Source organism: Gobio gobio, assembly GCF_949357685.1.
Source record: "Gobio gobio genome assembly, chromosome: 1".
NCBI lineage: Eukaryota > Metazoa > Chordata > Actinopteri > Cypriniformes > Gobionidae > Gobio > Gobio gobio.
The window spans coordinates 50,551,290-50,564,514 of record NC_137097.1 but is presented as its reverse complement, the minus strand read 5'-3'; the positions used below and the strand labels follow the sequence as shown (position 1 = coordinate 50,564,514).

General features: G+C 38.1%; 1 protein-coding gene across 2 annotated transcripts; it reads right to left on the bottom strand.

Annotated features, from left to right (window-relative positions):
* Positions 1-295: 295 nt before the first annotated feature.
* Positions 296-12,943, bottom strand: eif3d (eukaryotic translation initiation factor 3, subunit D). Of its 2 annotated transcripts, XM_079813129.1 has the most exons (17): positions 12,828-12,934; positions 11,474-11,599; positions 11,296-11,341; positions 11,042-11,178; positions 10,845-10,930; positions 10,687-10,759; positions 6,896-7,017; positions 6,670-6,802; positions 6,385-6,532; positions 5,298-5,348; positions 4,141-4,271; positions 3,942-4,027; positions 1,402-1,531; positions 1,179-1,321; positions 896-1,088; positions 485-578; positions 296-386 (listed from the first exon to the last, which is right to left on the bottom strand). In XM_079813129.1, the coding sequence occupies exons 2-17, from the start codon at positions 11,594-11,596 to the stop codon at positions 373-375; spliced, it is 1,710 nt and encodes a 569-aa protein (XP_079669255.1). In that variant the 5' UTR covers positions 11,597-11,599; positions 12,828-12,934; the 3' UTR covers positions 296-372. The 2 variants fall into 2 exon arrangements, with proteins under 2 accessions (XP_079669255.1, XP_079669256.1); XM_079813130.1 differs by lacking the exon at positions 5,298-5,348 and having other exon boundaries at positions 12,828-12,943.
* Positions 12,944-13,225: the final 282 nt, after the last annotated feature.

The following is a 13,225-nucleotide window of genomic DNA, read 5'->3' as shown; positions in this document are numbered from 1 at the left end:
GTGAGCTGGTCGATAGGAATTATCGCAGCTTAGCATAGCGTTCGTAGCTCGACTTGTCGAGACTGTTTTTCAAGATGGCTCCCATTCACTCGCGTTATAAGCTAATCTGTTTTTAGAGATAAAACTCTTTACATTCGATTTTCATGAAAACGCATCCCAGAGAACGATCTACTCGGTAACCATGTGTTAATTAGCCCTAGGTTCCTTTTTCACCGGAGTTGTCCTTTAACCTTGCAAAATTGTCCAAACCTGAGCGTGCTCATTTTTAAACAGACAGAGACATCAACACAGCACATGAATAATCAATTAACTTTATTCAGCTCTGACAAGCATTGGAACACAACACTGGTAAATGCGGTAGTTAATGATGCCTTAATTGTCTTCATCTGTTGGAGGAAATTAAAAAATATATAAGAAACAAAAGGTAACCGGATAAAAAGTATGGATAAACATACTGCAGTGTCAAACAATCAGCTATCCTCACCCTCTTCATCTTCTTCCTCGTCCTCATCATCCTCCTCTTCGTCTTCATCTGAGCTGAAGGTTCCATCAGGCAGGCTGTACACCCTAATTACTTGCTGTTAAGGAACACAAGAAAAGAGTTATGCATTTCACAACAAATGTAAGTCACGGCAGCTAAATACTTTGTGATGTTAATTTTAGCTGTAATGCTGTGCCAGCAGGAATCACCTTGGCAACTTCAGACTGCAGTCTGATTTTAAAACAATGCATTTCATTTCTACTCAAGATATGTTCATAATAAAGAATGTTTAGATAAATATATACAAAACAACCCCTTGAAAGACATTCGGGCTTCTTAATATGTTTCAGTATGTCAAAGATCTCGATTCTGCAATGCAACAGACTAAGCAACACATCAGGCCACACACTTTACCTTATTAGGGTCTTTGAGGATGAGGTATTTGCCCTCCTCCAGCTTGCGACAGATGTCGATCACACAGCGCAGGATGCCCCAGGCATTCTCCATGCTCAGATTAATTTGGCTGGCAAACTCGTTGGGCTTGAACTGCTGTGTGCCAAGGACGACATGCCTAGAAGAGTCCTTGACATGATAACGGGAGACATACCTAAAGAGAAAATGACATGTAGAGAGAAATCAGACCTGAAAAGAATCAAAGAAAATCAAAATAACATGTAGACGGTGGTATTGTACTCACCCTAATTTGAGGTACTCAGATCCCGCAAGAATAGCACAGCAGGTCCAACGAGCCAATTTGTAGCTGTTGTTCTTCAGCTCTGTGGCTAGAACAGCTCCCCTCTGGGAATCCAGTTTCTGTCTCCAGTCCACTCCATTGCAGTACTGTAAAGAGCACAGAATTATATCACCTGTATCTCTGAAATGGCCAAATACAATTATCCATCTCTCTTTCTGTGTCTTACTCGGGAGTCCCATTCGTTCAGGGTCTTGACATTGATGAAAGAGACTTCTCCGTTTGCGCCGGTCATCACTCCATCATGCTCACAGCGGACCATGAGGTCAATGTCATCCCCCAGCTTCCACCTCCGGTACCTGAGAATCAGTCAGGGCAAGTCAATATTTTGAATTCAACATACTTAGTTATGTACTTTATAATAAATACAAACTTCATTCTTAGGTTTTGTTCAAACAGCACTCAAATATGACTTTTATACAATTTATAGGCTCAAACACCATCTATCAAAATGTGTGAACAAGTACATTTTAGGAGAACAAAAATTCAATGTTACTGATCAGAATGAAATATTCCCAATCCAATCTGATTTAAATCCACATATGGAAATAAAAAGTATGCATGTAAGTATGTATGTATGTATGTATGTATGTATTAGGGGTGGAACGGTTCTCGTTTAAAAAAAAAAAATAATAATAATAAGGTTCGGTATGGTTTGTCATTTTATAGTCTCTATATAATTCACTACTAAGGACAATGTGGATAGAAAGTCTTGAATGCCTATTCATCTCAAATCTGATGACGCATCTATAATATGGTTTGTTGAAAATAACGTGTAAAACAGAGAGTTAGGTTAATGTATGTTTCTATCGATGGATACACATTCTGGCTTCCCAATACATTACAGCAACAGCGATGATCAAAAAGCGTGGACAAAACAGTCACTCTTATGCGAGGGCCGTCTTCACCGGGGAGTTGATAGCACACCAGCGCAGGTGAGACCTGAACAGCACACGTTGTGTTTAAACTAAACTCATTTAAGCCTTGCCAATTTAAACATTCAAGAGCAAGACGCGAAAGAGAACCTGCGCACGCTGAGAGATGTTTGTGTGTGCACTCATCTGCAGATAGCGCGCAAATATTGTGTTCTCTTTCAAGTCTTGCATTGAATGGACAAATTCAAATTCATTGGAAAAATATGTCAACATGCCCGTCTTGGTGAGTAATCCTAGTGAACATAGTAGGTTATGTCTTAAGTAAAACGTAAACAGTCAATAAAGACGTGTGTTCATGTGTAACAGTATGTACTGGATCCATGCATTATATCTTAAAGGGAAAGGTAAAAATGTAAAATGTACCAACAATCACATTTAAAAATCACTATGGCATACCATAAATACCATAAATCTACATTTCCAGTAGATTTCACAATGACTGATTTCTCACCTTTATAAGCACAAATTCATCCATATCAAAGCAGCCGCTCCGAAGAAATTGACAGGCAAGTGTGTCAGTACGCTGGTGGGTATGTTCAGCTCTTTAGCGAGATCCAGTGCCTTCAGCTGGATGACGGCTCTGGTTATGGGCAGCCCCTCATTACTTTTTTTGGCTATATACTTGACACACTCTCCTGTCAATTTCTTTGAAGCAGCTGCTTTTAGGACCACGGTAAGCTTTTCTTTGACTTTTAGCATTTTAAGACTGTCTTTTTGGGCTCGCCATCTTCTTACATTTCATTTTGACACACTGTATTTCTTGTTTGGTTAATGAGTTGTTTGATGACTTGCACGTTTTGGCGCTCCCTATTGTTGCTGCCTTGCGGGTGTATTATTGACATGTAAAAGTCTAGACCCTGAATACAAGACAACCCCATTGTTTCAAGTATTTCCAAGAAAAATAAAACAACTCTCAATCTCTACTCAATCCATTCCTGAACCATTTTTGCTTTGTGGCAGAGCACATTATCCTGCTGAAAGAGTCCACAGCCACCAGGGAATACCGTTTCCATGAAAGGGTGTACATAGTCTGCAACAATGCTAAGGTAGGTGGTACATGTCAAAGTAACATCCACATGGATGTCAGGACCCAAGGTTTCCCAGCAGAACATTGCCCAAAGCATCACTACCTCCGCCGGCTTGCCTTCTTCCCATAGTGCATCCTGGTGCCATGTGTTCCTCAGGTAAGCGATGCACACGCACCCGGCCATCCACGTGATGTTAAAGAAAACGTGATTCATCAGACCAGGCCCCCTTCCGTTGCTCTGTGGTCCAGTTCTGGTGCCCACTGTTGGCACTTTTAGCGTTGGACAGGGGTCAGCATGGGTACCCTGACTGGTCTGCGGCTATGCCGCCCCATACACAACAAACTGCGATGCACTGTGTATTCTGACACCTTTCTATCAGAGCCAGCTTTTGCTCCCCACGTGCATCAATGAGCCTTGGCCCATGACCCTGTTGCCCATTCACCACTGTTCCTTCCTCGGACAACTTTTGATAGATACTGACCACTGCAGACCAGGAACACCCCACAATAGCTGCAGTTTTGGATATGCTCTGACCCAGTCATCTAGCCATTACAATTTGGACCTTGTCAAACTCGCTCAAATCCTTACGCTTGCCCATTTTTCCTGTTTCTAACACATCAACTTTGAGGACAAAAATGTTCACTTGCTGCCTAATACATCCTACCCACTAACAGGTGACATGAAGAGATAATCAGTGTTATTCACGTGAACTTTTTTTTTTTTAATTAGCTGAGGTCAGCACATACCTGTAGGCAACAGACGCCACCTCACTCTTCTCCATGTCCTCCTCAACAAATGGGTTAGGATTGGGGAACTTGTACCTCTCTCCTCCCTGACAGCAAAGCAACAAAAATGCATTTACACAAATGTCTTTGTCTGATACAGAATATGGATGTTAATGTGTCATGTCAATGGCTGGTTTACTGTGGAAAAACACAAGCATACCATTCTAAGACACTGCTGGCTGAAGTTGTGGTTGATGTAGGTGGCTTCCATGGCCAGGTTTCGGGGGGAGTTTAGGGAACTGCCCTCGTCCTGAGGTGGCTCATTCGCAGTCTCACTCACAGTAAGCAGGTCTACAAGGGAGAATGAGTTTAAGCTTTAAAACTTCCCGTATATCAGGGCTTAGCGGTTGGGATCTTATCACAAGTAGTTAGATCTTTTTAGTCAATATTTTCAGTGGTCCAAATAAATAAAAAAAGAAAAGTCTTTATAAAAAGTTGCTAAAAATCTAAATATATTTAACATTTCATTTTTGTAACATTTTGATATGTCAGAGATACTTTTTTCATTAAACACTAAAGGTTTGGATTAATACATTTTATATAGTTTACTAAAAACACAATTTCCAGCTTTTATTGCAGATTATTGTATGCTGCAAGCATAACAGCTATAATTTCTCAAACATGAAGATGACATTTAGTGATTTAAAGAATGCTTACATTAAGTGTTTATAATAATTAATAGTGCAAAGACTAGGGGTGGCCGATTTTGGACTATCATCTCTATCGCAGATACACTCTCGTGACGTTGCTGTGCTGCACTGTCACGAAAGCTTATTTGCATGCGCTTAAGCATTGTTAAAAACAAGTGATTTTAAACCGTTGAAAAGCAATAAGCAGTGAAAGAACTAATTTCGCTATATGTGCACGCTGTCTGAGAGACAAACAGCCTGCCTGCTTACACCTGGTCACTTCATGCATTTTCTCTTATTGGATAGCTATCTGATCATGAAAAGACCAGGTGTAAAGGCCCTCCGAACCGCTTTAGAGACAGATTTAAATCCAATCTTACAAACCACTTCCGGCAGTGGTTTGAGATGCATTCCAGACGAAACAGGACAAGTGTAAATGCATCTGGTTGTTGAAACCACATTTGTAAATTTGACTCCTCCCAGAATGTTAAAAAAATAAACATGTGAGAGCGTGCTGTAGGCTATATGACATGTTATAGCCAGATATGACAGCGCTACTGCAACACGCACCACCACAGATGAGCAGTATCTCTTCAGCAAGCCGATGCGCAAAATAACAAATGAAACTGAAAGTTGCAGACGGTCAACACACAATCATCTTCATTAAAAGTAGTCTAAATAATCTTACCAGTGCTGATGCCGCTCGCTCTCCTATTGCTGTCTTTGATCTTGAAATTAGCTGATGATAAATAAAATGCAGCTCATATCTGTTGCTTTCGTTGATGTGAACTCCGTTAAATTCGCATATAGCGCAATGTGGCTCAGATTTATATTTGTTTTGCGGAGACACATTTATGTGGCCAAGTGTTAATGGAACCGTTTTAACAAATCGTATAGCTATCCTATCAGTAAAAGCCATGCAGCTCTTAAAGTGACAGCAGGCTAATATATCTGCTGTCGTTTGTCATTAATGTTAAAACAACAAAAGGGAGAAAAATCTCACTGCTCATGACTGAATCACTTTTGAAAATTGTATAAGATAAATTTACAAAAGTAATGAATAACGTTGTGAATTTCATTTACACAGTGAAGTCTATGCAGTGTTTTTGTTTATATACATTTGATTACTTTACACAGTGCATCTCTTATTTCTAGTGGTTATATTTTTTCAGGCAGGTCTATTTAATTTGTCTTTATTCCATCTTAGATTTGTTTTCCTATTGCTTGTTATAAGTTTTACTTATCTTCAGTAAGCTTGAGAGTTTATTACTTCGGCTAGTATTAGTTTTGATATTCAAAATGGTTACAAGAATTATGAAATGTCAATGTCATCAAAAAATGATATCATCAAAAAACATTTAAAGCAAAAGTAACTATATTGTGACATATATCATTATTGTGAAATAAAATTACTCATATTGTGATATATACGATTTGGGTAATATTGCCCACCCCTAGCAAAGACTATAAAAAACCCTTGGAATTTCAACAAAACCTCAACTTTGTTAACCAGCTTGATATTTTTGATTTGGTGACATTTAAATCTGCAGAATTTGCAACAATAGTGCTCAAACTACCAAGGCATAAATTAATGCAATACTAGCTGGCACTCTCACACTGATGCTGGGCAATCCTTATTGTTGAGCCCTGCATATCAAAACAAGTGCAAATGTATAATAATCCCGAGAGTTAAACCAGAATATGGACAGCATCAAGACTCTATGGCCTTTGACATCCATCGAAATGAGCAGCACTCAACTGAAGCACATGCTTACCAAAATCAGAGTTGTCTCTCTTGTCAAAAAAGAGCTTGTTGCCCACACGCTGAACGATAATATCCCAGGAGTTGACCGAGCGTGTGCAGCACATCAGAGTTGCCAGGATGGCATCGGTGGCAAACACATTGCCCTGGGTCTTTGCCAGCTGTAGATGAATTGTGTTCAGAAAAAGTAATTAGCATTACCATTTACACTAAAAAAGACAAGACACATCAATATAGTTGTTAGACACCAGCAGCAATGACAACGGTAGTGGGCGAGTGCAAGTGTGCTTTAGAGTACCTTGCGGATAACAGGGTCATCAGTGGTGGTGACGGTGTGAAAGATCCTCTTGATGCTCTTGAGTGGTTTTTCATTGCGCGTGGTGACGCGATCAAAAGCCTTGTCGTAGTACTCAAGGGCTCCACAGCACTCACTGAGAAAGAGAAAAGAGAATGAAGGACTCCCTCAAGAGCAACAAACTCATGAAATTATATCTCAGTGACATGGGGGATGTCAGAATGCTCACACGTCGATCGGGTCGGCAACATCCATGTATCTCATCTTCATGAGTCTGGGAAAGTCCATTTCTTCCTTCACCTCCCAGTCACTGCGCACCTCCACCGAGGAGTCCCTGGGCTTGAGCTGAGCCTGAGGCGACAGATTTATAATGATATTAAGCCAATTGAGCAACAGCAGAGTGAAAAGCGCTGATATGTCCACACCCAGTTGATACTAAAACGCAATATTAAAAAAGGCCCTTCTTGGTGAGGTATTAATGTAAACACAGTCAGTTTGTTTTAAAGTCATGATGAAACGCAAGTAGTAGTGACATATCTTTACTTCCACATATTGTGATGAGTAAAACAGATTATAAAAAAAGAAAAGGGGAAAAAAAAAGGCAGGGCCCAGGGGACTTGTTTCTATCCACCGGCTGTTCATTGGATTTTGAGATGTAGACGTTGCATGCAAAAATTAATTGTGGATTGTGGAGTTTAGCAGAATTTAGCAGACTAAATGATTGGAGAAGTACAGTATACGTTATCAGAGTAGTCTGTCATTTAGAGTTATGACATTGATTAAACATTACAAGGTAAAACGATATTGATAATCACCACAACATAATTTCTCAATAAAATTATAATAAAAGTTAGATAAGTGTTCAATATAATGTTCATACACTGCAAATAATGCTGCACATGCGTGTTTCAGATCATCGTACTGGAGCCAATATCAATTTGCCTAACTGGTAAGCTTTGCCATTTCTGTTGCATATGAGAAACATTAAAGCGGCAAAAGTGGGAAAAAAACAGAGCTGCTCGTTTGAACCGCATCACACAAACCATTTATCAGCTCAGCTCAAAACACACTGCAGAGTGAGTTTAGAGCAAATGGATTTATTTGAAAATTGCGGCTTCAGTTTTCTGGTTTCGTTCAATCATGTGACCACTAAACAGAGCTGTGAGATCCAGTGAAATGAGTTCTCCCATACAAACCACAAATCAAATGCCTTATGATTTAAATTTGTTTAGCTGACAGCGCTGACCCAACACTGACGTGGAAAACAAGTTAAACGTTGTGTGGCAATGATACAGTTAGAAGGCTTTTCAATCCACAAATCACTAACAATTAACATGGATTTACTGTAGTAACATAAACTGTAACCATGGTATTGTGCCAGAAATGTGGGTAATTCATATCAAATTGTATTATATTATTAATGTAGACATTAAATGTATTAAAGGAATAATGGAATATAATTACAGTATTTTTTGTTATTAAGCTATAGCAGTTTTTGTGCATTTCTATTATACTAGATGTCTTTAGACTACTGTTTTTCTTAATAAACACCATAGAAACAATATAGTTTTTTTTTTTTACCATGGCAGTGAGTTGCAATGCATAGCTTGCCTGTGGTTAACAATGATCCAAATACTATGGAAGACCAAATTTTACCCTATAAAAATTAGGTTGTTACAATTTTTTACAGATGTTACTGCTTTTGTTGATGAACATAAATTTATATCTGTATGGAAATAAGTAAATACTCAAGCTACTGCTACTGTCACTCAACTCAAACTCAATAATTACCGATTACACATTTTTATTGGGATAATCTTTTGGCCATATCACCCAGCCTTATTACGAGGTCAAAAAGAAAGGAATAAAGGAATGGTTAAATCTTTCAATAAATTTAAGAAATATGCACAATAATTTATGGCGGCTGAAATTTCGGTGCATACTTCCTACAATGGCATTTTCAGTTTACCGCTTGGACTTTTATTTTCCGGTTTACCGCCTCACCCCTCAGTGTTCAGCGCTCAGGTTTCACTCTCGCGCAGCCTTTTTTGTAACTTTGCGAGCAGCTCCAAGATGAACAACTTTGAAGTGACTGCTCGAAGGCCAAGCAGGTAAGTCTGTACCAGCAGCCAGTTAACTCTGCTCTGAGTGTGCGCTCTCTGCTTAGTCGCTCGCGACCTAAGCAAACGCTCCACTCATGTACCGCTCACGCTCACTCAAATAATGTGCTGAGATGAAATTTCTCTGTAGTAGACTTGTTTCTGTTTGCAATAGCCCTACTGTGCTGTAACATGGTGTTATAGCCATACTCAGGGTTCCCACTCTTTCATGAATACCAGATTCAAGGACTTTTTAAAGCACCTTTTATTTTAAATCAAGCACAATAAATATGATAAAGGTGGGTGTGTTACTGCCAATATATCAAATACCTACTGTACCTGTGTCTATCATTAATGCAGTAACACTAAGGCATATACTGAAAACTAAAATACAATTTCCAACGAGGAATCCAATGAGGAAAGAGGCTGGTGTACAAGATGCAGTTTGCAGCTCTCTTATTCCTGCTTTTAACATTTATTTCACAGTAGTTTTAGTTCTTTTTTATAAATCATTACTTAATTAAAACATCAAAATATAGAGATAATATTGTATACTTGAATTTTCCAATTAAATGAAAAGATATGGACAAGTTAATTGTTAGGCATTCAAAATATGCACAATTATTTATTAAATCACCTGTACATGTACCTTTTAAAAATCAATTCGAAGGCTTTTAAGACCTGCACATAAATATATTTAACATATATAATTGCTGCCGTAATAACGGCCCAATTCAAATGTTTACGTGCTTTTCTTTTTCTTTTTTGAGCGCTGATGAAATATTGCTCTTGTAAATACTTGCCAGCATTTCAGTAATGAAAGTCTAGATCTTTAAAATGCATCCAAATTACAGCAAAGCGCAACCGTACGGTGGCCTGCAATGTTCAAAAAGAATGTAAACAGGGAATTTTGAAGTTATCTCATCTTGAAAACTCGATTCGGACAGCAATTAAAATTACCACACGTCCTTTGTGTTTGTCTAAAAACAGTGGGTAATTTTATGCGGGTTGTGGGAGAAAAACACTGATATTCTGGATTCGGGCGGCAATAAAATCACTGACTAGCCCGTCAATGATGAAAATGCCTTACGACCCCACGAGAAACAATAACCATCCGAATAGGGCTTTTAACAGTAGATGGCGCTTATGGAACAGCAGAAATATATTGAAATAGCTTCCTCCCGTAACTCTGTTTTGTTCTGGCTTTGGCAGCGTATGAAGGCCAATTTTTGTAATAGCACCATGCTACTCTAACAAAATGTAGTTTATGCTTAATTGAAGCACTTTCAAGGACCTATGTTTGTTTTCAAGTACTTTCCAGGTCTTGAATCCAACTGTCTGAAATTCAAGAACTTTCAAGTACTTTCAAGAAGCGTGGGAACCCTGCATACTGGGCAACGCTGGTAAATGATGTTACCCTCTCGTTCACTGATCAGCTCCCCTCTACACTCTGACAATAATAGCTTTGTAGGACTATACATTATTTTGATAATTGTTCAAAAAATAAATATGTTAAATCTGATTCTGTTGCATAGAACTGAATGAAGAATAATACATTGAAATTTTATATTATTTTAATATATTTTGTCCGATTTTGGTGTTACTTTAAATAAGTGTGGTTATTTTATTGGCGTGTATTTTTTACATTCAGATTCAATAAAATTACTGAATTTAATCTAAAAAAAAAAAATACATATACAAAAAAAAAAAGAAGAAGAAATTATTCATTATTTTTAAAAGTAATTTTCGGTTTCAATCCAGAATTCAGGTGCATCCCTAATAAAAAGACATGGATAATACATTTATATATTTATTATTAGGTGGGTATTAACAAAACAAATCCTGAAATCAAAGATCATGGAAAAACATGATGTCAGTAATAAAGACAAGATGAAAGAGATGAAACTGATGTATTTAATACCTGAGACTTCTGATCCCACTTTTGTCGAACGCCAAATTGCTTCTGGAATTTCTTCTGCAAGCGCATACGGTCCCTATTCAGAGAAAGATGAGGCTGAGTGTGTGTTGACAAGTTTGTGTGTGTGTGTGTGCTTTTCCTACTTGTTAAGCAGAACTCACCTTTCCTTCTGCTTGGCGCTCTTAGGCAGGGTCTGCATGTTGAACTGAGTAAGGGTCCTGCGATCTTTGTCTCTCCGAAGATTCCTCTGTAGAACAGAAGCACAGAATAGCAGACTTAGAAAAGGGAGAACAATAGAGGATTGAAGAGAGGTTGGAGTAAGAGAGCAAGAATGTAAATGTTTAGAAAGCAGATCTACCTGAGCGAATCGCATACGGTTCCGCTGATAGGCAGTTTTCTGAGTCTTGGCTGTGTCCACCAACTGGAAGCTTGTTTCATCCTCCTCATGGAAATAAGCATATTGACTGCCGCCTCCAAACTGAGATGAATATTTATCTACACAGAACAGAGAACAAAAATTGTGACTGATAAGAGACTTTAGCAATAAAAGAAAGGTTGTTTTGCTCACATATAGCAATGACTGTGGGTGAAAAAAATAGATTGTGTACTCACTTGTGTATCTCTTATCCTGGTAAGTTGCACCAGTCCAGTCAGCCACCTATGTTCAAAAAGAATCGCAATTAACGTTTGGGGAATACAATTAGTTTTGATAAACTATCATAAATTATGATAGTCCACATTTCAGAACATAAATAATAAGGTTGGCCAGTGAATATTAAGTAGAATTTACCTTTCCCAGTCGGTCTCCTTTACTGAAAGGCTGGTAGGGCATGTCTTTAAACTTCTCAGGAACAGCACAAGGACCCCATCCTGATGGATTGTCCTGGATAACAGGTGCATGAAACTTTGCCATTGCCTAAAAAAAAAAAAAGTATGTCCATAACATAAGGCACAATTTAAATTCCAAAAATATACTTGTATTCTCTCTTTGCTCTGTTCTATTTAAGCGCTGCCTTTAAACAAAAAATTAACAACATATATCAAGCAGTGAACTAAGCGCTAAAGAAATAATGCAAGAAAAATTGCTTTATGATTGCACATTATTATTTATAAACAATATAATACTAACAAAGTATGGACAATACAGTCTACTTTTAGTTATAATAACAGTAAAATAAAAATATGTATATACATCTATCAAGTATCATATCTGTGAGTTAACAACATCCTCATGCTGGGAAAATGGCATGTACAAATGCAAGTTCTTAAAGGTCAAACCAGGGTTTTATTCATTTCATAATGAGTTTAACTCTTATACAAAAGCCCTCAAAGTTATGAAAAAGAAAAATGCAATCAATCTTTCTTCCATTATAGAAAAATATGACCTACAAACAAAACCCTAGCCCCTTTAATGTTTTTGTTGTTTCTTTTATAATTTTTTCTGATGTACTTTCAAGCACCTGATATGCATTTTGGTATACAAAAAGTAATACTATTGTTGCCATGCTGTTTGTACATGATATTTTGTTCAATCAAAAAATAAGTCTATCGGTGTTACCGGTTCCGGACACATGACCTACAGTCTCGTCCTCATTGGTCGCTGAATAATAATCTTTTGACAGACGAACAAGTAAAATCGAAATACAATACAAATAGAATATTTTTCAAAACCCGGCGTAATGGAACCATTTATTCGTGTTTTGTCGTGAAAAATAGCACTTGAATGAATAGGCCTTCGAATGATCAAATCTATGATCACTGCCACGGCGCGCAGTCGCCTCTCTACGACCATAGTGTACGACATCCTCCAGGATTTTACTAGCCGCCATGATGAAAAGTCACGCCGCTTACTAACTCATACACATGTATGATGTACTTATCTCCCTTTTAGACGTAGTTTATATTTGTAAAAAGCAGATGTATTTAATCTACGAAGGTCGGTGTCACTGTGTGAACAATGGGGTCTGAACGATAAACAGTAGCGCGGAAGGATTGAGCGCGTAAAAGCAGCTGATGAATTGAGCAGTAGCGCACATGCTGCTCTCCGTACAGAACTATCTGATCTCATTTATTTACCGCGGCTTCAGTTTTTCGTTCCTGACTGTAATAATAAAGTATTTGAGAAAATTTCACTCAAAACCTACCGTTACTGGAGTACGTATTCGTGTTGATTCAAGGATGCACGACTACTCCCAGTGGTGCTGTGAGAGCCCGTGCCGTAAAGGAACTAGTCACTCAAATTTTACGACACTTGACAAACAAAATAAAAGTCCACCTGATTTGCGGATGTGTCCGAAATAAAAGCTCACACTCTGAGCTGGGTTATATGAAGAGGAACAATAATTTAGACCTGCACAGTTGGTTTAAATTAAAATGGCTTATATTTTCATGTTGTATAATTAATCTTGGAGTTCAGAGTATGAATATAAAACATTAGCCTGAAAGCACAAACAGCCAGTTCAAAATTTAAATGACTGTAGGCCCTACATCACACCATCTTTTTTACATAATGTTTGTAATGCCTTAGGGATAGATAAAGACA

Bases quoted from the DNA above. Each gene is read 5' to 3' on its own strand.
- eif3d (XM_079813129.1), bottom strand. From the start codon at position 11,596: ATGGCAAAGTTTCATGCACCTGTTATCCAGGACAATCCATCAGGATGG. The intron at 10,931-11,041 runs GTAGATCTGCTT...TCTGTTCTACAG, and splicing joins ACCGTATGCGATTCGCTCAG to AGGAATCTTCGGAGAGACAA. The intron at 1,322-1,401 runs GTAAGACACAGA...TGCTCTTTACAG, and splicing joins TGAACGAATGGGACTCCCGA to TACTGCAATGGAGTGGACTG.